Source organism: Synchiropus splendidus, chromosome 6, assembly GCF_027744825.2.
Source record: "Synchiropus splendidus isolate RoL2022-P1 chromosome 6, RoL_Sspl_1.0, whole genome shotgun sequence".
Taxonomy (NCBI): domain Eukaryota; kingdom Metazoa; phylum Chordata; class Actinopteri; order Syngnathiformes; family Callionymidae; genus Synchiropus; species Synchiropus splendidus.
The window spans coordinates 21,897,467-21,919,670 of record NC_071339.1 but is presented as its reverse complement, the minus strand read 5'-3'; the positions used below and the strand labels follow the sequence as shown (position 1 = coordinate 21,919,670).

The 22,204-nt window shown below is 41.8% G+C and overlaps 4 protein-coding genes across 7 annotated transcripts; 2 read left to right on the top strand and 2 right to left on the bottom strand.

The window, feature by feature from the left end:
* Positions 1-1,375: 1,375 nt before the first annotated feature.
* Positions 1,376-3,381, top strand: LOC128761182 (adenosine receptor A1-like). The gene is made up of 2 exons (XM_053869214.1): positions 1,376-1,731; positions 2,718-3,381. The coding sequence occupies exons 1-2, from the start codon at positions 1,376-1,378 to the stop codon at positions 3,379-3,381; spliced, it is 1,020 nt and encodes a 339-aa protein (XP_053725189.1).
* A 2,743-nt stretch (positions 3,382-6,124) lies between these two features.
* Positions 6,125-7,795, top strand: rplp2 (ribosomal protein, large P2). Of its 3 annotated transcripts, none has more exons than XM_053867649.1 (5): positions 6,125-6,262; positions 7,027-7,150; positions 7,216-7,264; positions 7,484-7,582; positions 7,669-7,795. In XM_053867649.1, the coding sequence occupies exons 2-5, from the start codon at positions 7,028-7,030 to the stop codon at positions 7,740-7,742; spliced, it is 345 nt and encodes a 114-aa protein (XP_053723624.1). In that variant the 5' UTR covers positions 6,125-6,262; position 7,027; the 3' UTR covers positions 7,743-7,795. The 3 variants fall into 3 exon arrangements, with proteins under 3 accessions (XP_053723624.1, XP_053723622.1, XP_053723623.1); XM_053867647.1 differs by having other exon boundaries at positions 6,126-6,262; positions 7,666-7,795; XM_053867648.1 differs by having other exon boundaries at positions 6,188-6,262; positions 7,010-7,150; positions 7,666-7,795.
* A 1,546-nt stretch (positions 7,796-9,341) lies between these two features.
* On the bottom strand, positions 9,342-13,494 carry LOC128760329 (uncharacterized). Of its 2 annotated transcripts, none has more exons than XM_053867644.1 (7): positions 13,389-13,494; positions 11,471-12,037; positions 11,302-11,403; positions 11,021-11,158; positions 10,647-10,705; positions 9,833-10,093; positions 9,342-9,763 (listed from the first exon to the last, which is right to left on the bottom strand). In XM_053867644.1, the coding sequence occupies exons 1-7, from the start codon at positions 13,429-13,431 to the stop codon at positions 9,725-9,727; spliced, it is 1,209 nt and encodes a 402-aa protein (XP_053723619.1). In that variant the 5' UTR covers positions 13,432-13,494; the 3' UTR covers positions 9,342-9,724. The 2 variants fall into 2 exon arrangements, with proteins under 2 accessions (XP_053723619.1, XP_053723620.1); XM_053867645.1 differs by having other exon boundaries at positions 9,344-9,763; positions 13,241-13,479.
* Positions 13,495-20,253: 6,759 nt separating this feature from the next.
* LOC128760531 (potassium voltage-gated channel subfamily A member 10) lies at positions 20,254-21,942 on the bottom strand. The gene has a single exon (XM_053867997.1). The coding sequence runs from the start codon at positions 21,940-21,942 to the stop codon at positions 20,254-20,256; it is 1,689 nt and encodes a 562-aa protein (XP_053723972.1).
* Positions 21,943-22,204: the final 262 nt, after the last annotated feature.

Genomic DNA, 22,204 nt, shown 5'->3' with positions numbered 1-22,204 from the left:
GGGTCAATTTAATTAAGGCTTGTAAGTGATGGAAGTCCTGGATGAAGTACATTTTAAACAGGTTACTCTGCAGAGACGATAACACCGAAATATTTGAAAGCTGGGCCCATTGCAAATTATAAAGGAAAGACACAAACCACAAGATGGTTCTAGATTTTGCTACCATTTGACTTCATTTCTGGAAGCAGAAACTTGAGTTGGAACCATTTTCACCCCCAAAAATGTTTTTATAGTGTGACGTGATGAGAAAATAATCTCATGATCTTAAAGACTGCTCTGTTTAAGACTCGAGAATGATGGGTAATTTATCATGAGAATGGACATTATTATTACTCCTTCTCAGTTGCACTAGTAATGCAGTTTACTTTATATAAATATCAATTGTTATCGTTAATAATTCAACAGATTCATTTTCATCAAGCTGCCCAGCCAGCTCTGCCACTTGATCATATTTCCCCTCAGAAAAATTGGTGACTGTCAGCGCTCGTGCCGTGTGTTAGATTGAAGTGCGTTTTAATAAATCAAACGTGCTGAGATCAGCAGATGTGTGTGAACCATGTACTCCGAGCGCATTCATCCGATATTACGTAACACCATTTAGGGCTCTACTTCTCTGGTGCTGATGGGGCGGGTGGAGCACAGGGCGAGAGAGGGAGCACTTAAGTTACCATGCCAATATGAGTATTCCTTCACAGTTAAGAAGATGGAGTTTAATAATCATCGACCGACACAGCTGAGGTCATTAAATGTCTAACTGTTGTACTTTTAATCCCCTGCTTCAGTTGACCTCAATACATAAATTGTGCTTTTACCTATAGCAATAGAAATATATTAATCTAATGGCTGCAACTGCTCATCTTAACTTAACTGGGGATGCATGTGTTTGGTTTGGATCACCCGGGTCCTTTTGGTGTGGAGGTCTCATGCTTTCTTGGATTTCCTTCAGGTACTCTGGTTTCCTCCCACCGTTTACCATCATACATGGCTCAGTTCATTACACAGATTCTGGTGTGGGTCTTTGTCTATGTGTTATGAACTGACTCATCTTTCAGCTTTTGTTATAGTTGCTTTTTTCTTAATTTATTGGCAGAAAATCAATTTATTGGAAGAAAAGTAGACATGATTTGCATTAAATCTTTTTTACACCGTCTTAATGGTTCAAACGGGTCCCAGGGGTCATTAACAGAGGCACTTCGATCACATGGTGGATATTGCTGCAGAATGCTGCAGGAATCAAAGTCCCTCCCTCCCGTTTTTATGACTTGGCTTTATAGAGAAGGGAGCTAGTGAGTAAAGAGGACTTGCCGTCCTGCTCCACGCTGGGAGCGCTCAAGATGAGAATGCAGTCTGCCCATAATCTATGAAGCCAAACAAGATGTCTTCCTCTCCTGATGTGAAGCTCCGGGAACATGTGGACCTGGTCTACATCTCCATAGAGACGGCCATCGCCGTGGCTTCCGTGCTGGGGAATGTTCTGGTGGTGCTGGTGGTCTGTGCCAACCGGGCTCTTCGGAACACTACCTTCTGCTTCATTGTGTCTTTGGCAGTGGCAGACATTGCTGTGGGCGTGCTGGTCATCCCTCTGGCCATCATCATCAGTTTGGGATTGAGCACCCACTTCTACACGTGTCTCTTCCTGTCCTGCCTGCTGCTCATCATCACCCAGAGCTCCATCCTCTCCCTGCTGGCCATTGCCATCGACCGATATCTGCGTGTCAAGATTCCCACCAAGTGAGTCAAAGCTCTGTGGCAGTAAATATATCAATTATTTCTTCGCTAGAATTGCATTCACTGTGGGAGCGATTAAATATGGATATATGAGAAGTGCAAGTCATTTACCACATAAAGGCTCCACTCACTGGCAGAACTGTTTATTGACAGGAAATGCTTCATGCTGTTCAACGGTAACTCTGATGGTGACATCTGATTTCCAAGAAAATCTAGATTGTGATGTACTATGATGAATGATGTTCTTCTGCAGACTCCGTCAGTGTCATACTTTCGTCATGTCCATCCTGGGAAAATAGCATTTTCACAGAACCCATGTGTTAGCAGATTGTCAATGCTTCCCTTTAAGCTTTGTTTGCACCCACATTTGACTCTGACTTTGTCGTCTTTTCTATTTTACGACACCCTCAAGAGCAACCTTTACAAACAATTTAGTGACATGAAATAAATTACATCACATTGTACATTTACTTTGCAATCGGAAGCAGCAAAATGTTCATAAAATAATGCTTTGATTTCAGCAAATCATGAAATACTAACAGTAAAACAAGGATTATCTCATTAAATTTAGAAGTTTTGAGTTCTACTCTAGCTGGCTGGCTACAGGTGTGCAGCTGCTGGTCTCCTGTACCCACATACATCTTCACATAATGGAATGCAAATCAATGCGCAGGACTTCAGAGGCTTTTAAGCGAATGAAAATGTCAATCAGAAAATCCCGACACACACTGTCTGTTGAGGGATGAGGCCAATGTCTCTTACTGTTAACTCTTACTTCAAATGGTGCAGTGAGACAAACAGCTGGTGTTCAGTTTACCTGGCAAAAACTGTTTGGGCCAGAATAGTCTCTATCAATACCCTTGTGGATTTGGTTTATTAAAAAACACCATTATATAGTGACGACTTGATCAGTAAATGCGCAAATGTTAATGAAGACTACAGAATAAAAATATATTGACAGTGATTTGTGTACATTCTTTCCCGCTCAGATACAGCACCATCGTCACTCAGAGGAGAGCCTATGTCGCCGTTCTCCTGTGCTGGATCCTGTCCTTCCTGACTGGATTGGTCCCAATGGTTGGTTGGAATAACCATGATGCTGTGGGAAACCTCAGCCATTCTGACATCATTGTATGTGAATTTACCACCGTCATGAGAATGGATTACATGGTTTACTTTAATTTCTTCGGCTGGGTCGTAGTCCCGCTCACTGTGATGATCGCCCTTTACGGGGAGATCTTCCGGGTCATCCGGAATCAGCTCAACAAGCGAGCTGAAGCCACCAGTGATGGGGACAGGTACTACCGGAAAGAGTTGAAGCTGGCCAAGTCGCTGGCGTTGGTGATGTGCCTGTTTGCTCTATGTTGGCTGCCGATTCACGCCATGAACTGTGTCGCCTTTTTCTGCAAGGACTGCTCCATCCCCAAATTTGCCATGTACACGGGCATCTTCATGTCCCACGCAAACTCAGCGATCAATCCAATAGTTTATGCCTTCCGGATAAAGCGGTTTCGTTGCACGCTGATCCAGATCACTCAACGTTTCGTGCTGTGTAAGGCCACAGAGCCGTCGGCGTACCCCACCAGCACACCGGCGCCGACGGAGAAAGTGAATGTCAAGTTACAGCTTCAGCATGCAAACGGAGTGAAATAACTTGTTGTTACAAAGTACATGTGAAGTCCCAAAGTTCATCTTAGAGCCATAAGATCATGCATCAGGGAAGTTTTTTGTTACTCTGACTGATTTGATTCATATTGAATTGCTATTTTAGTACATCACCATTTTGTGTTGTTTAGCTAGTTTAATCTGAATAAACAAGTGTTACAATGTCAGTGGGTGTCTGTCTTTAACTTGTTCTCTCCGGTCAGCCCAAACTCAGAGCAGAGCTCAAATGCAGACACTTTCGGAATTTTGCTCTTTATGAAATAAAATGAAGAACCTGCTTTGGACTTGTCACAACTGAGCCTAAAGTGTGTTGCAGCTGTTAGCAGGTTATTAACTGTGGAGTCTTGAAATGTATGTTATTATTATTAATTTTCAAGATTAAATAAGCTGAGCACAGGCTTCTGTTTGAAATACGATTATGTGTAGGATCTTTACAATGAAATTAAACAAGAAAAATGATGACAGAGTCATTGTATTGACTGGTTAGCGTACTGTATGTTCCATACAAAACCATAAGTATTGCAAACGAAAGGCTGCCGCTATGTAAATCAGACGTAAAATCACTGGCAACGTCGATGCAATGCGGCCAACATTTATCACTGGATGTTGACAGTCCCTCAGCTAATTCAGCTGGTTTAGTCCAGTTTGTCAACAGCCGAGACTTAATGGTCAAGAGTCCTGGGGAAATCACCTGCACAGCAACGTGATTCACTGACTGTGGCTAAGCTGCTAATTAAGCCGTATTTTTAGTAGCAGTAGTGAAAGGGATGATGGGAATTTGTTTTGTTTTAGACCACCACAAACAACACAGATGAACGATGAACCGTCCATTCTTTTCTATCACAGATCACAGAGCAGTCCGGTGGTCTCTCAAGGTCCAATCCTACCACTGTCGCGTTTGTCACACAGTTGTGAATACAAAGCCGTGTCGGAGGGAACAACCTCGACTCAGTGATGATGGTCCAGCACACCTACCAGTTGAATGGCAGTTAAACAGATACAAGCGTTTGGAATGGTTTTGCCTTCTCAGGTGGCTCATGAGTTCCTCATTGGAGGTAATTCAATGTCTACAATGTCCATTGGATTTTGTTGGGTAGCTTTATGAGGACGTTTCCTGGTTGCCATTAAAGGTAGTATTCACATCTTTAGTTTGCCATCATATGATCGAAGCAGCATTGAGTCAGAGATGGCAGAGGAAAAGAACTGTGGTTATTGGCAGAACTAGTCTCATGTGTTTCATGTGTTTATTTCACTGATATTCATCTATCTTCTTTAATTGAATGAATTCCCACATTTGCTGGGAATAAGTGTGCCTTTGAAATTGAACCTTTTAGTTTTGAGGAAATAAACATATGAACTCCAACATTGAGTTGTTGAAATGCCACTGTCCTAGGATCCACTATGTGTGTATCTATTGTTGGACAGCAAGTTGTTTCACCATGTGTTGACTTTATCCTTGGAAAAGGATTTGAATCTGCTGAGTGTGATCCTAATCCTCAGTCTGAGTCTTATTGAGGTAGCTGGTGCATTAACCGTCTGCCATTTGCAGCCCTCACACCGCACACTTGTGACCTGCTGCCTGTCAACCAGAAGAACTGATGACCACTTAAGAGCCTTGATTTAAGGTGTTCATTCATTCTCTGATATATCTGTTAGGTAAGATGCTCGCTTCTGTGGTCTGATGGCCTTGGACGAGAAATTCATTTGTTTCTAATGCTTCTTCTCAGGTGTCTCAAAACCCAGTCAGGATGGCAGACACGGATCCACCGCAACAGACAACTCCAGAGGAAGAGGAGGACATATATATGGACGAAACCCTCCAGATCTTCAGTAAATATGCTGAAGCCCGACGTGCACTTCCATGGGACCAGTGGACCATGAGAGAAAAGATCAGTTACTACCTGGACCGGTTGTTCCTGGCATTCCTGATGCTTTTTTTCATTGTGTTCTTTTGTGAAATTATTTATAAGTTGTGGTATATCGCCAATGTCAACAAAATTGGATATTTTACGGATTCAATAATAGGCTACGTGTTCAACTGGCTCTTCACTCAGGATAGACAGGAGCAGCGGGCAGATCTGTAGATGAAGAACGCTGGTGTTTCCAGCATGCTCAATACTGAATGTGTTTTTTATTGGATGTTTTTGGTGGGAAAAATGTATCAACGGCCACGTTTTAAAAAAATAAAGGTAATCAATGTGTTTGGAACACAGTGTTGTTGCTGTTGTTGTTTTTCATATTTTTAAAATAAATGGTTTCATTTCTATGACATTTTGTCTTATCACTATTGTTAATGTCATTATTAAGACTAAGTGAATTTGAATATTAAGCTGTGTCATTGAAATCTTTTGCATCTTTGTGTATGTTTAGAAATCAACTATTTAGTATGACTTATACCTCATTGTCAAATTAATGTATTTTAACATATTCTACTTTAATATTGTGGCAGTAATTTGTGAATAAATTAATAATAATTCATCGATAGACTTCAAAAGGATATTACGCAGTAATAATGATGAAAATAATGACAATCAAAAGGTCCATCATTTGTGAGTGAAAAAGAGTTTCATTCATTAATTCAAAATCCACTCTCACGACAAGACGTGTTTGTTTGTATTTATAAAAATCTTTTGAGTGATCTTTGTGTAATAGCAATCTTCGATTAAATGTAAACATCATTTTGAAATTTAATTCGAAATGATTTTCCCTTTTGAGGAAAATTCCTGTATTTCTATATGACGTCTTTAAATGTCAGGTATTTCGACCAATGATTTTACAGCCTTCCGTACTTACGTAATTTCCGTCCCGGCTCTCCCTCTCTTCCGGATTTCCTAGCGTGACCGACGTTTCGTGTCTTTTTAGACTTAAAGTAAGTTGTAATTACAGCCATTTCTTCACCTCTAATGTAACCACAGGATGTAAAAAAACGAGACGTGTTTGGCATCTTTAATGAGCGTGCGGTAAATGTACTGTGGTACGTTTCTGGAGACGTAACGTGTGCCACTTATGGCGGGCTGAGAGAAAGCAACCAGTCCGCCATGCTTGTAGTGATGGCGTGTGTTCATGAGCGTGGTCCTGCTGGCAGTGCTGCCAGAACATCAGGGTTGTACTTGTAAATGTGTTGAATTGTACGACACTATTCCATGAGCCTGAACTGCCGATTTCTTCGTTCGGTCATACCAACAACTGTTGAAACGGGCTGTATGCTTGGGTTGTACACAAGACTATTATAACCCAAATGAACTGTGTTGGCATCTTCTTGTACGTTTCCGTTTGTGATTGTTATTACACTGAAACTGTCGGTTCAGCAATGGAGGCGTCGCTCGAAATTACGTACACGTACCTCCCCCTAGTGGCAGTTCCGGGCCACTCAAAAATAGAGATAGAGATACAGAAATAAAGTATATATTGTGGATTGTTTTGTTCATTGTGAGAGTGTAAACATTAATATTTTATTCTGTATTTTCAATAATGAGATTCTGACTTTGCTCAAAGTATTTTAACACATTTAAAATTTACATGTTAATTTTTCAAAGCTGATTTTGTTGTGACTGCAACCACGTGGTCGCTCCTTTCAGTGTCCTTACCAAATCATGTACATTTAACAGCCATTCAATTTTCCTGTTTCTACAGAATGCGTTACGTGGCCGCTTACCTCCTGGCTGTGCTCGGCGGAAACGCCAGCCCCTCTGCAAAGGACATCAAGGCCATTTTGGGAAGCGTCGGTATTGAGGCAGAGGATGAGCGCTTGAACAAGGTTGGCACAAAGATAAATCAACACTGCATCTCATTTTGAACTGAACACTGTGTGTCTCCTTCCAGGTCATCAGCGAGCTGAATGGAAAAGACGTAAATGAAGTGATGAACTCAGGTAACTCAGAATATATATTTTTATATATTTGTGTGCGTGCACATGCATTTGAATATTGACTTCTTCTCAAGATTGTAGTGGATACAAAGAAGTGTATTCCTAAAGTTGGGTTCTGGATGCATTATTTTCTTTTTGATGTGGACGTATTTATTAAATTATTTCACTAGTAATAGTTGTATTTTCATTTGATTATTCTGATAATGTCATCTTTCTCCCCAGGCCTCTCTAAGTTAGCCTCCGTGCCAGCAGGTGGTGCTGTGGCTGCCTGTGCTTCTGCTGGAGGTGCTGCTGCTGGTTCTGGGGCTGCACCTGCTGCTGGTAAGTTCTGTCTGGTTAAGCTAATCTCAGTGTGACTTAGCAATTGTATTTCCTGATTTTCTTTCCCCCTCACCTGTTTTCAGCGGAAGAGAAAAAGGAAGAGAAGAAAGAGGAATCAGAAGAGTCGGATGAAGACATGGGCTTTGGGCTCTTTGATTAAACTCTCTTCTTTGTGCTTAAAAAGCAATAAAAAATGTAAAAGTTTACACCTGACATTTGACCTTGTGCTTGTCGTGTTTAATGTGTCGCCTTTCTTGTTGTTCCACAAAACTTCCCACAGAGGTTTGTCACAGTGAGTCAGTGTTCAGCTCTTTCGACCACATTCAGGAAGAAGTCTTAAGCCCATGTCATTAATCTGTGACAAATACAAGCAACAGAAGTACTTCCTTATCCTGCCCTCTGGAAATTCCAAACATTTCAGTTTAATCATTTGCAGACCCGATAAGTGGTTTTAAGACTGACCCTTCGTGGCCTGTCTGTTGCAGTAAGTTTATGGCTGGTGTAATGGAAGTAAGTGAAGATAATATCTTAATTACATCACATTGAGGCCAAGTTTTATTTCTTCCTCTACAGAAACACAGCAGATGAAGTAAAACTCATCCGCTTGGTGTCTTTTTCATTACTTTGGGAACTGTGTAAGATGGTTTATTAGTTGGAAGAAATATCCCCTTGACATCATGGAACAGGGAACTGGATCAAGTGCATCTAGATTCTATGAGTCATTTATTAGTGCCACTTCCAGGTCTTTGTGAGTTAGGACACTTCTTCATAAAGTCACATTGTAAGAGCTTTTTGTTGTGTAATTCTGACTTTGTAATCATCCGCTTAACACACGTCATAGTTTTAAACTATGTGGTTTCAGCCTTTCATCTATTTTTGTTGAGCCAACTCCAAGTTGGCACACCTACAAATGTATTGCTCAGCCTGCTAAATGACAGCGTTTTCATGACATTTCCGGGAGTTCTTGAACACCTCATGCAATATGACACGAGTGCTGTTTTTCTCCTTGGTTCTTCACTGATAAACCGGTTTCTCTTCCTGCAGCTGAGGTCACCTGAATTCAGTCACCACTCTTTCCTATCAGCAGACGGCTACACCCTTCTTTTACACACACACACGATTATGTCATACTTTTGTCGTCCTACTTCTCTAGCTGCATGAAGAACCTTCATCACATCACATGCTCAGTGAAAATGCTGCACAATCATATATGATTTGTGATTGCTTCTTTAATCGCGCGCACACACTACACGACCAGCAGCAACAACCACAGTTTGGTCTTAGTGCGATGAACAAACTTGTCGGTGACAGACAGATCACATTGTTGTTATGTAGAACAAATGTTGAAGTGGATGTCATTTGATAATATTTATGATAACTGCAATAAATGAAATGATGTGATGTGCAGATAAGTTACTTATTAGGAGTCAATTTAGGTCATTATGAATTGTTATTTACATAAATCATGAAACAGAACACGGCAAAAAAAAACAAAAAAAAAAAACACACCCAAGCTCACGTCCAAACCCTTAGGTGAACCTGAAAGTCAAAAACTAAACATCAAAGTCGGAAACACAAAACCAAGATCAACAACCCAAATCCAAAAACAGTCCACAGCACCACCATCAAACCATCAAAGAAGACTAAAGAAACCCAAAGCAGAAAACACAACCGCCTAATGTAAAGAACACACGCCGTAATGGCAGCACAAACATAGACAATGCAGGCAAGACTGACAATGCTGGAACCAAAATCGAACGAATCACAAAGCAAACAGAAAGTGATGTGCGACACATTCACTTTTGTGATCCTTCGGTCATAAACAAAACATTACTCTGTATTTAGTGAAAAAACATTTATTCAGCTCGAACAGGAATGCCAGCATTCACAGTCAAATCCATCTCTCATACAAAAATAATGATGGCACAGTAAACAACACGTTCAGTGTAGTGTATTTCACATATTTTTTCTCACATAACCCCATCAATTTCGCCACACTTGGTGAACTCCCAAAGTCACTTGTCTGGTTTGCCAGCACACATCCTGTTGCACAACTGGAAATATTCTCAGACATACAGATAGATTCACAATTTTCCAGAAAAAAAAACTTAAAAAGCAAAAGTTATTTTTGGTTTCAGTTCTTCAATCGTCAGTCTCTGACCAGGGGTGGTCAGTGCAGGCCTGCAAAAGAGGAACCAGACTTTTAAAAGATTCTGGGACACTGAGTCTCAGGTTCTCTCGTTCTCATACCTGCTGGTACTCAAATCGGTCCCGTAGGTATCTGTTCCCGAGGCTGGTGATGTGACTGACATTCTGTTTGGAGAGGGCTGCGATCCTGGCTGTGAAGTCTAGTGTGAAGGCCAGTTTCACCAGCTCGGGTGCCGTTGGCAGAACGGTGGGAGGGCTGTATGTTGGTGTGGCCTCGCTCTCAATGTAAACGTCAGCTAATTTCTGGAATGCTGAGTACGACATTTGCTCGAAGAAGTTACTCAGCGCCTTGTTTTCTTTGATCTACAGTGGAGAAGAGCAGAGATAGCAGCCATTATTCGTCAAGTGTCAGTGACAAAAGTGCAGTGGGCATGTTCATCCAGGTGAAAGCACGTTCCCTACTCTACTGGGACTCTTCTGGGTCACCACAACATGTATTGAAAGCAACTTGCAAAAGCAGAGCTTCCACACAGATGTGTCCACAGACTCTGATGAGCTTTTATGAAAAAAAAAGTAACCCTCAGCCAAATCATAGAGCAAATTTTCTGATCTGAGGAGGTCAGATCGCTCCACAAAACCATTGGTGTGAGATGAAAAAGAAAAGAAACCAAAAAAAATATGAAAAACAACAATAATTTGGAAAGGAACATATAGCAAGATAGCAATACATGAATAAAAATATATCCAGGTGCAGATGGTGTTGATAATAAAACGTGAAGCTGACCTCTGCTTGTTTTCAGGACACAAGAGTCACAATATTTTCATGAATTGCTTGAAATAATTACTGTGAGGTTTTAACTTGTCGCTGCTCTCTGAAGTCGGTTCAAAGGGGACTTCCACCTTTGACATCACTGACCTTATCGTTGATAGCATCTCCTTCTTTCATGGTAATGGCGATGAGCTGCTGGATCTCCACTGTTGTAAAGGGGAAATAGATTTATATGACATCACACCACACACTTGGCTGATCTTTAACGTCACTACAGACTGAATGAGTGGGAAGTCATGCTTTAAAGACTTTTAAGGTTCCACCAACTTCCACTTTCAGTTTTCCATTTGCAGGACTTTATAACCTTTCTATCTCATAATGTCAGCTTTAGCACATTAGTTACAATGACGTTTGTTCACTAGCACAGTTGGGGACTCTGATTTCTTCCCATAGCCAAGAAACATACACAGCAACTTTTCTACTGTGGTTATTTTGTATTTATTTGGCAGGTTGTGGCTCACCCTTTGTTAAAGCTGGAGCCTCCTTTTTCTCTTTGACGTCAAGGAGGATTTTTTCCAGCTCCTCTGACACCTTGATCAGCCCGCCTGAGGTCTTCCTTGCCGCCACACGTTGACTTGAGTAATTTGATAAATCGGTATCTGACAATACAGCGCAAATTCATCATAAGCAAGACATTGAAATTCAAATGTATCGACAACAAATATGCAACAAATCTAAACAAAAGTGAATCATTTGATCAGAAAAAGCTCTTTCACGTAGCTAAAAAATATTGACGACTCACCGTTTGTTGATGCAGGAACTTCCTCTTTGACTTCATGGATGATTTTATCCAGCTCCTCAGACACCTTCTCATAGTAGGAGTATGTGGATTCCACACTCACCGCTGCAGGAAAACAAGTGATTAGAACCGGAACATTCAACAGGTGACAAGAGCAAAATAGCGAGCTCACCGTCCACCGCAGTGACACACGACTCCTCCTTGTCCAGCTTGATCAGGGACAAACGTTTTTTGGAGAAGTGTCTCCTGAGACTCTTTTTCCGTGACGACTTTTTCTTCCGCATGGACACATTGGGGGTTGTAGGCACACAGGAGGCCATGGGGTCAGGCTCCTCTGCTGAACTCTCTGGCTCCTCCTCGATGTCCGCTATCTTCCGGGAGAAAAAACTAACAAAGTTTTTCCACAATGATGCCTTCTTTTTGGGTTTTTTACTCTTTCGCTCTGCACCCTCAAGTTGTTTCTCCAGTTCAGATGCGGCAAACACCCCAATTTCCTCGTTGCTAACACTCTCCCCCACGTGAAGAGAGGGATCACTGGAGTGTCTCCTTGGTCTTTTCGGCATCACCCACTTTTCTTTCCTGTGAGACAAATGAGCTCCGAGGGTCCCATCATTTAGGCTCAGACTTCTCTTCACGTAGACCTCCAGCAGACGAACCGTGTCCTTGTGAGGGACGTAGATCAGCTGACCGTGTGATGGTCGGGGCTTGTCTGTTGGTTCTGCTTCCATCGTTGTGGTGGCTGAAGGAGGGAAGGCATTGTCACATGTGCCGTCAGAACCGTTGAAACATCATGCATTATAGCATTTGAGGAGCAACAAGGATGGACACTGCATTTGGATGAAATCAAATATTGGATTCAGCCAGCTTGGTAAGTTTAGATCTCACATCATAAAGCTTGCGCTCCAGAATAAGGAGCAGAGCCCAGTTCGCTTTAACAACATCAATGTAAACAAAGGTCTCAGAGGGAAATGGCCCAGATGAGGAAGGTTTTGTCAGAAAGAGGCACAATGACGCACAATAACAAGTGACCAGCAGAGGTGTAGCAGGCAGGAGTCTAAAAAGTCTAAAGCAGCAAACATTTGACAGAAATTGTCTAAGTTAATATGCTGTGTCTTCCCATATGTTAGCTAAAGGAGCTTGGCGGCTTGGCCAAAGAGCTGCTGCCTGTAGAAAAAAAGCTAGTTCTGACATCATTCATCTTTACTAGATAGTTTCAAAAGGCCATAGTTCACAATGTGTCTAAAATGTGAGTCCAAAGAGGCAGTAAAAGGCAAGGCTTACTGATGAAGAGAACTTGCCATCCTTTTGTTTGCTAACACCTGAAATAAAGGCAGTTTCAAAAAGTCCATTGCTAATTTGCTGAACCATAATGATGAATAAAACTTTCGGTCTGATCAGCAATTGAAATGGTCAATGTTTGACGATCATTTACAGAACTTTGATCGGACAGGTGATGTGTATGGAGCTACTCTGATAGATGAGTACAAACAGAAACAGAAAATTAACTTGTCACGAAATGTAGAGTAAAACTTCAATGTACACATACTACTATAGATCATCACTATAGATTTGACAGATTATTCTGTGTTTTGACAATCAATACACCAGTAATAAGTGGACTGTAATTCATTACTTCAAATTTCACTACACAGTAGTAACATCTCCAACCACATTATTACCTTCATTAATAACAACCTATTAGCCACATTTAACTTCCAAGAGACGAGCGTAAAAGCAACTTATAGCAATCATAATTTATAATAATAATAATTTTAACTAACCATACCAACAGTGTGTCCAGAGTTTAAAAATAATAAGTCACATTGTGACTAAAATGCAGAAGTACATTTTACAACAGGAAGTTGTGATAAAAGCCACCGTAGCAGTAGCTCGAACGTTTGTCAAGTAACATTTTGACAAGAGTAAAACTACGTTCCCTCACCTTGAGTACTGGCAGACTCTTGGGTGTCGAATTTTCAGAAATGCGAATGTAACGCGAGGAATCCAAAGTGCACTTGTGTCAGCAGCCCTCCCGTGCTCGGACACGTCGCAGGCGTCAACCTGCGCAAAGGGGCGTGGCCAGCGCTTACCTGGGCGGAGTGACGTCAGAGTCGTCTCTTCCTGCCTTCTCATCTCAGGCAATATGTTGAAGTAAGTGGAGCACAGACACCTTCTTTGTGGTTCGAGTTCAGCGTCAAGACGAGTTTCAGTTTGTTCCAACTGCAGCAGAAAGTCCCAGCTCGACAGCTGGGATGCCGGCTAAATCACGTGACTGATGACATGCGCAGTAAGACGTCTAAGCAACGACACTAATGTAAAATAATTGTTATAATATTGATAACGGTTTTAAGTGGCGGAAAAAACAGAATTTGTTTGTGTTAACAACACAATTACATAGTCGAAAACAGTTTAACACAATTTAATAACTCAACAATTTAGGAAAAATCCGAAATGAAAGCCTTACACGTGAACGAAAAACCAACCACAAAAAGTTTCCCCCAGTTTCACTTTCATTTGGATGCCCTTTTGGAAAGTCCAATTTCGCAAGAGGCCTTCACAGATTTCCCATAACAAGCCATTTCAGCACATGTTCGAGGGCCATGACAGTGACTGTGGTTTCATCATCTCTCCACCAGAGGGCTGTCTTGTAAAACAACGAGCTCCGCAATTATGGTCGTCTGTTTTAAGAATTGTATTTTACTTGCAGCACTTTCTCCGCCAAACACTGAGCTTGTCAGAGCAGTTTGGCAATTCTATATTTGGGCCAGAGCAGAGACAAAGAGGATGCTTGGTCAAAGATTGTAAGTTGCAGTTTTATCAAGCGTGAGATCAACTAAGAGCAATGATGAGTTCATTTAACTGCATTATGTGATGGAAAAGAGCTGAGACAGAAGGCAGAGTTCCATGTTTTAATTTCAGCAGGTTTGGTTATTTCACACGTTTGTTTCATGAGCATCGTTTGTAGAAGGTTGAAGATCACAGCAGCTGACCTGGAGCTGATCTAGATCCGTCATGGCGAGAGAAAAAGTGAATTGTGATTGCAAATTTTACCAGCAAACCCCCCCTAAAACATCTGACGTAGATTATATTACGTTCCACAACCTGTTGCCCGAGGCCTGACCGGCGCTGCCTTATCCCCACGTTATCGTCTTCTGACACATAAGGTCACCTTCTTCATTTTACATGGGTGTTAAGCTGGGCAAAGGGGAGACTCCTGTTTCGTCAACAAGCTCCGGACTCATCATATTCTCACATGATCATTCACTCTGGATGGAACACAAGCTGATGGAATGAGCTCAACCACAAAGCCTCGCAAATACAGATCTCCTATTGATTTACATTGTTTATGATTGCTTCAATATGTTTTCTATTAATGTCTTATTGATTTGATATTCATTGAAGTTGTCCATTTGACAAACGCTTCTTTAAACCAGTTTGAATTATTCAGGCAGACCAAATGTCATTTGAATAATTCAACAGTGTTGGGCAGTGAAGTCTTCTCTGACTTCAGCTGTGTTAGGAACTCCTAAAGCTCAGAAGCTGTTAGTAGCCATCTTCTATAATGGACACGACCTGTCCAGGATTAGGTGAAACTGAATGACCAATCACACAAAGCATGGCATCTGTTTTATCATCCATATTATAAACGGTGCTTCTACTGACTATCCTGGCTGTTAAAATGTGCGAATCATTGTTTAAACAAGAAGGTTCACTGTTTTATTTTGACTGTCATCAGCATATATGTTCTGTTTTTTTGCCACCATTACTACATTTATTGTCTTGTGACTGCTAGATGTGGCTGTCCCGCCTGTGTATTTAAGCCAATCGCCAACTCCACCTCCACCGTGTTCAGTATTCACTACATGGCTAGTCCAAAGCTCATTTGAGTTTGGGTCAACCATCGCGGCACAGATATTCCTCTAGCCAAAAAACTCCCACAATTCCTCCAAGGAAAAGCAGAGGTGCTAGCAAAACAACTGGGGCAAACACAGATGGAGACCTTCGTATCCATATCCCTAAGTTCTGTCTGATAAGCGTGATTCTGGTATTCTCAGTTACAGGAGCCAGTACCTTTTCAAACTAGGTCCTGTACGACACATACAGCGTTTCCTACCTCAAAAGCTTTACTCTAAAAATGCAACCATTTCAGGCATCCATGTGAATCCCACCAATCTAACTAATTTTAATTAATTTATATTACACCTGCTTCGATGAAGCATGTAGCGCGTGATCTTCTAAAATCATATCTTGGTGACTCTCTTATGTCTTTTTCCATAAGCGGGAGTTCAACCTCAGCCTTGGGCCACAGCTGTCAGCCTCGCTTGACATCTTTGTTTGTTGCCAGAGCATAGGCCATTTTTGGCCATGGATTTGTTTGGACGTAGAAGACGGGTTCATTTTTTTCAACTTTTATTTCGACCAGGAAAAATATCCGATAGGAAATGTTGCATCTCCATGTCGATGGACCTGAGTCTGCCCCGTGGCATCCTCCACTTGGACATGCCTGGAGTACCAGGGAGGCGTACTATAAAGTTTCCCAATACCCCACCCCAACTAGCTTTTCTTGGGGAGGGGACGCTATGTCGTCCATAGTCCAAAGTTCAGAGTCAATGGGGGCTAGTAGGAACATACTGCAGGTTGACCGGTCGTTCAACAGCCTTGCTCATTGGCTCAGCTCTTTCTTCTCTATGTCAGACAGAGTCTGTGTGACCAAGGACCATTTTTCCCTCACAGTACAACAAGCCCTGAAGATACTTCCTTCACCTTAGGAAGAAAGACAAATGAATCAACCTCTTAGAATCAAAACTTGCTCATAATCGTTTTCCAAAAATCTTTTTCTAAATAATATACAGAACAAATACCGATAATATCAACAATGGGATAGGAAAACTGGGCATGCAGTCATCATCAGTCATTTGATCATACTTCCCTCTCATTTTTGGACCCAGAACAATAGCTCCCATGAAGAGCTTCCTTTTACCTTCTGTCCTGCTGGTGTCTTGCCTCGCTGAACTACTGTCCTGCTTGTGTCCTTGCAGCTCCCGAATTGACTTATGACCCGCCTGCTGACGGAACAGTAACCCAATCTTCTCATGTGAGAAGGTCTCATCTGAGCTCTCGTGTGAGGCTCCCTCATTGTTCATCTCAGGAAAACAGACGAGTCATGCAGCGCTGGTATTTTTAGATCTATAACCAGCTGCAGCAGAGTCAGCCGTGTCACCGCCAGAATGGATTTTTTGGGTCTAAACTCTTATCCAAGCTGGACCATGATCCCCGCGAGCAGCACCTGATGAATAATAGATGACTGCCTGGCAATGATGGTGACCTTGTGAAAGCCTCTAGACGTAAAATGTTCAGTCAGTGATCAGCGGGGCAGAAGACTGAGCTGACCAGTAACTAACACGTCCATCTGGCTCTGAATAGACTTCTCAAGTGGGCTGCAGAGTAACTTAAAACCGAATCTTAGATCAAACCCATGCAAGACGTTTTGACATTGAGTCCTCAAATAAAACGGCCGACGTCTCCTCTCGATAGATAATCTCATAAAAGATTCATTCGCTTTGCATTTTTAATTTGGCACTTTTGCTTTTGAAAGGATCCCGAGCTTTGTCAAGCTCACACTTTTCTGCTTCCCTCACAAAAAGATGTGCCCTCCACATTTAACACTGAAGAGAGCCAGAATTGTCTAGATTCTCAGTGCCTGGTCGTAATATGGCATCATGTCATAAAATATGTTGTGTCTGTCCAACAAAAACATGTTAAGGCCAGTCTGCTCAGCGCGCAGTTGTTGGAGACTATCCCAGCTTCATAGGGTGCCAGGCAAGGACAAGCCTGCAAATGAGGAAGATGTGGGAGGAAATGTTTGTATGAAGAGAGTCAGTTTTCAAGACATAAAACACCAAGAGTTTGCATAGATTACATGTTTATTGAAAGGCACTCATACAGGATTAATAATTACACATTTTGAACAACAGCATGCGGCAGCTGCCTCCAGACCTTTTGTGCTAAAAACAAGAGTCACAAATTGTCTCAGCATAGCTTCACGTAGAACAACAGTGCTGGTCCTGTGACTGATGTTTGGGGGTCTCTGCTGTCCGGTCATTGACACATATACAGGGATGCTGCTGGTATAGAAAGCTCATCATAGCATAGTAAAGTGCTGAGTACAAGCATCTTATTGCTTCTCATGTCCATCAGTTCCAAGTATTGCGCGTTAGATGGGTGAAAATGTTTCATATTTCATCCCAAAATGATCATTGCTGATTTATAGGCTTTTGTGAAACTACATTCACTGCCGTGTCTAATAAACAGGAATAATAGACGGTACATTCTCAAGATTATTAATGAGACATGCAGATATGGTTTTCTATAGATTCACAAATATATCACTTTCCATCCCAACTCACGCTACTCTTTTCAAAAACTAGTGTAAGTGTCCCATTTAGTTTCACAGTCCCATGCAGGAAAATAGAAAGACTAGAGATATATTTGGACACTGCTTCCTAATGTATACAAATAAATATAAATATCTATATGTTGAAGAATTCACATTCATTTCACTCAACGTCACACAGTTCCCTGCCAGGAGTTGATGGTGCAAAGCATCAAAAGTGCTTATGTTTCAATAAAGCATGCTCACCATGACCGTTGACTCACTTTGTTTTTCATTTGATTTATTGTAACAACTCTGTGCTTTTTGGATACACTCTGTCACTGTGAGGGGTCACAGAATCAAGTCCCTGATTAGACAGTTCAAGATGATTTACTTGATAAAAATGCTGCAATTGTCAACTAGCAGCAACAAAAAAATATTTAATAATAAATGAAACAAACTAACATATTTATGGCTCTTAAGAACAGCTGAAACCTAAGCATCAGGTGAGTATCAGGTCCATTTAATTTGGAAAAATTTCTTCTTTTTTGGGGGCATTTTTAATTTTCTAATTCCCCGTTTTGCCAATCTTGAAACTTGAAACTATAAATAAATGATGTAAACATGAAATAACTTGACTAATATAGAAAAAAACAATAAAGTAGCCATAAAAAAAACAGACAATGATAATTATGATGCATTGTACCCCTGTTAAAAGAACAAATGTCATGCCGGTAAAACAAAACAAAACAAAAAAAAAACAATTGACATTTCTGTTGACAATTTGGACAGAAATGTTATCAACCAATTAGCCAGCCAACTCAATGTGATCTGCATGATCCCACCTGAATATAAAAATCACACGTTGCATTGTTAACAGCATGTGGTTAGTAGGTAAGTTTTGACTATAGTCGCCAATAATACGGCCGATGCAGAGCAACCGTCGAAGCTAAGTGTTGCAGAGCTGCTCCTTCTTGGTGTAGCAGCTTTGTAGTTTGTTCCTTTTTCTTCAGCTTTTTTATATACAATATTTACATTACTAAGCTAGCAGTGGTAACAAAATTGCAGTAGACCTTTTCAAGTTTGTCAGCGTGTTGTTGCACATTGGTTTTCAAAATCGTCTCACTACTTATTAGCTTACGTCTACTTAGCGCAAAACCACCAATGAGCAGAGTAGCTACTTCCTACCATGGGAGCTAAAATGCTAAGCTAAACATTTCATAAAATTGAGTGTACTTTCTATTAGTTTATTAAAATAACTTTTTTTTCTTCATTCCTTGCTGGAAAAAATGACTAATTTATTAAGCCTCTGTCATTTTTATCACTAGCTGCCCAAAAACCTAAAGCTAGCATATGACATTATTTAATGCACTATTGTCAAGATAATCTTTTTTGCAAACCCTTATAAAAAATACATTTTTTTTTTACTTTGATTTTATTCTACAATAATAATGACACAAAAAACAGCAGCAAGACTTGTAGCATTAAGCCTTTGTTATTACTTTTCAGCAGTGATTTCATTTTGATTTTAAATATTATCTTTTTATTGGTGAATTAATATATCTGAATGCACATCTGAATTTAAGTACAAGCGCTGTTACTTTTATAATGTGAACATTTACTGCAATTATCTGATTTTTAAAGGATGATGTCTCGTAATAGGCGTGTGAGAAACTGCTTCATGCAACTATGATGTTGTCAGTGCTACATGGCAGGTAAAAGCAGTTTTAATATTCTTCGAGTCTTTCACTAAGAGACCAACATGCCAGCGATTTCACAGTTAAATTCTGCCTAAACCCTGGAGAATGAAAATCCCTCAGCGATAGATTTGCTGACAAGACATTGCGAGCTGACGTCCTTTGGTCTTTCACTGCAAGCTTCCTGCCCTTGAAAGTCTGAGCAAGTACATTCAAGATTTTGCTGAATACGGCAGGAGTGTCGACTATCATGTTGTAATATGAACCGGGAGTGAACCTCCAGCAGGGATGCGCTGAGGGATGAAATCATGCAATGTTTCCATCGCCAATGAAGTAACAGCTATGACCTGTATTGGGTTGAGACTAAAGATTATGGTTTCATACTTTGAAATGCACTTTTTTCAGAAAATTTGAAGAGATTTTGTCACTGCACGTTGTCCTAAATGCTCCTCTTGCTGTTGTACAAAAAAGTTTCTTTTAAACCTTGCTGGTTCTACAGCTCGCCCTTTGCTCCTCAAAGGCCACGGTGATGCAAATTTTGTCCCAACCAATCAAGTACACATAGTTGTTGTCAGTCTGGTGCTGCTTGTTCAGCAGTGGTTGGAACCAAACCACACCACCTGGGCCTTTTGAGGATCAGCATGAAGAACAAACTCTCTGAGACAGATTCCGGCAGTGGATACGGGTTTGACCGAATGAGTCGTCGTAACATCTGTTGCAAAAGGGAGTGATTCCCTACAGCTTGTCAACCCACAGTATCCCAATCTTATTTGCTTCTTTTATTTTAAAAAAATCTTGAAAATAGTAGCATTGATCAAGTCATTTCTAAAGGCTGTCTGAAGGTCGGACTCGATAATTAGGGCGGTGGAAGAATGGGGGCTCCTATCAGTGTATGCCATTTTTCTCATTCTGCCATGTGCCATTGCTTTTGCTGAGTGACGGTGTGCTTCCATACTTGTTCGCCGCAGATGTTTTCTGAGCAGCCTCAGCCGCAGCGTCCATCATGTGCTTCTCTTCCTGCTCCGTCTCACGGTGATAGAAATAGTTAAAGTTGGATACAATAACAGGAACTGGCAAGGCGATGGTCAGGACACCTGCAATGGCACAAAGGGTCCCAACCATTTTCCCCCCCATGGTGATGGGGCACATGTCGCCATAACCCACTGTCGTCATGGTCACCACAGCCCACCAAAAACCATCTGGGATGCTGACAAACTGTGTCTGGGGTTCATCCACTTCTGCGAAGTAGATGGCACTTGAGAAAAGGATCACACCGATGAATAAGAAGAAGATGAGCAGCCCAAGTTCACGCATGCTAGCTTTCAAGGTCTGCCCCAAAATCTGAAGTCCTTTTGAGTGTCTGGAGAGTTTGAAGATTCTGAATACCCTCACCAGACGAATAATTCTCAGGATGGCCAGGGACATGTTCTGACCCGAGTTCATGTCATCTTCAGGGGTCGTAGCCAGCTCCGTCCCCAGTGTGACAAAATAGGGAATTATTGACACAATGTCAATGATATTCATGATGTTATTGAAGAAGTCACTTTTGCTCGGGCACACGACAAAGCGAACAGCCACCTCAAAGCAGAACCAGATAATACAGATAGTCTCCACCACAAAAAAGGGATCGGTAAGATACGAAAGGAAGTCTTTCGGTGGAGGACGGGGGGCTGGAATCTGCGTTCCGTTGATGACTTGCATTACTCCAGGCACAAAATCGTTGTCGTCCCTGAACTCAGGAAGCGTTTCAAGACAAAAGATGAAGATCGAAATGACGATGACAAACACAGAAACCAGAGCCACAGATTTGGCCGCGCTGGAACTCTCGGGGTACTCAAAGAGGAGCCAAAATTGTCGCTGAAGATCATTACTGGGCAAGAGAACCTCTGGCTCTTTGATGAAACCTTCATCTTCTCGAAACTGCTCCATTGCTTCGTGACCCAACTCGAAGAAAACTATTTCATTTGCAAAAACATCTAAGGGAACATTGGCTGGTCTGCGGATTCGGCCGCCTGACTGGTAGTAGTACAGAATGCCATCAAAGGACGGGCGGTTTCGGTCGAAAAAATACTCATTTCTCATGGGGTCAAAGTAGTTGATCCTTTTCATGGGATCCCCAAGCAGCGTCTCGGGAAACCTGCTTAGTGTGCTGAGCTGGGTCTCGAACATCAGACCAGATATGTTGATGATCACTTTCTCATCTTTTTCTTCCCCGTAGTGCCTTTCAAACAAGTCTTCATTGTCATAACAATCCTTCACCATTTTACTGAAGACGCTGCCAGTGGGAGACTCGCTGTTGCTGAGCAGCTTGAGGTTGGAAATCAGACTGGCGCTGCTTGAATTGGCTTTGGTGGTGACCGTCGGTGGAGTGGATGGTGAGGGTTTTTCTTGACTGTACCGGTGGCTACGCCGTGCTCTTCGGGGAGACCCATGAGGCGACGTCAACGGGTGGGTTAAGAGATTATTGTCCGCGGTCTCGGAGGTGGGTGACGTCGGGTACCCTGAGTCATTCGGGTCACCCAGATTGATCCCGACATCATCAACATTTTCAAAGTTGACAAGCGGAACCTCCATCGCTGTTCCTGGTTGCTAGCTTTGTCTGTCACCCCGAATCAAGAGGCAGAGCCACAGACGAAGCCACGTTCCCGGCCTGGCCTCCCTCCTTCTGGTGACCATCCAGGCAGCTGCACAGCGCGACTGAGCCCAGCGTTGTGTGCATTCTGCGGAAAGAAAGGGGGATTTTGTCAAACAGTTCAGTTTCAGTTGTAGCAAGGTTTTGGTTGCATCAGCAAAGAACCAGCCACCTGATACGCCGCTATTATTTTTCCCTGCTCAA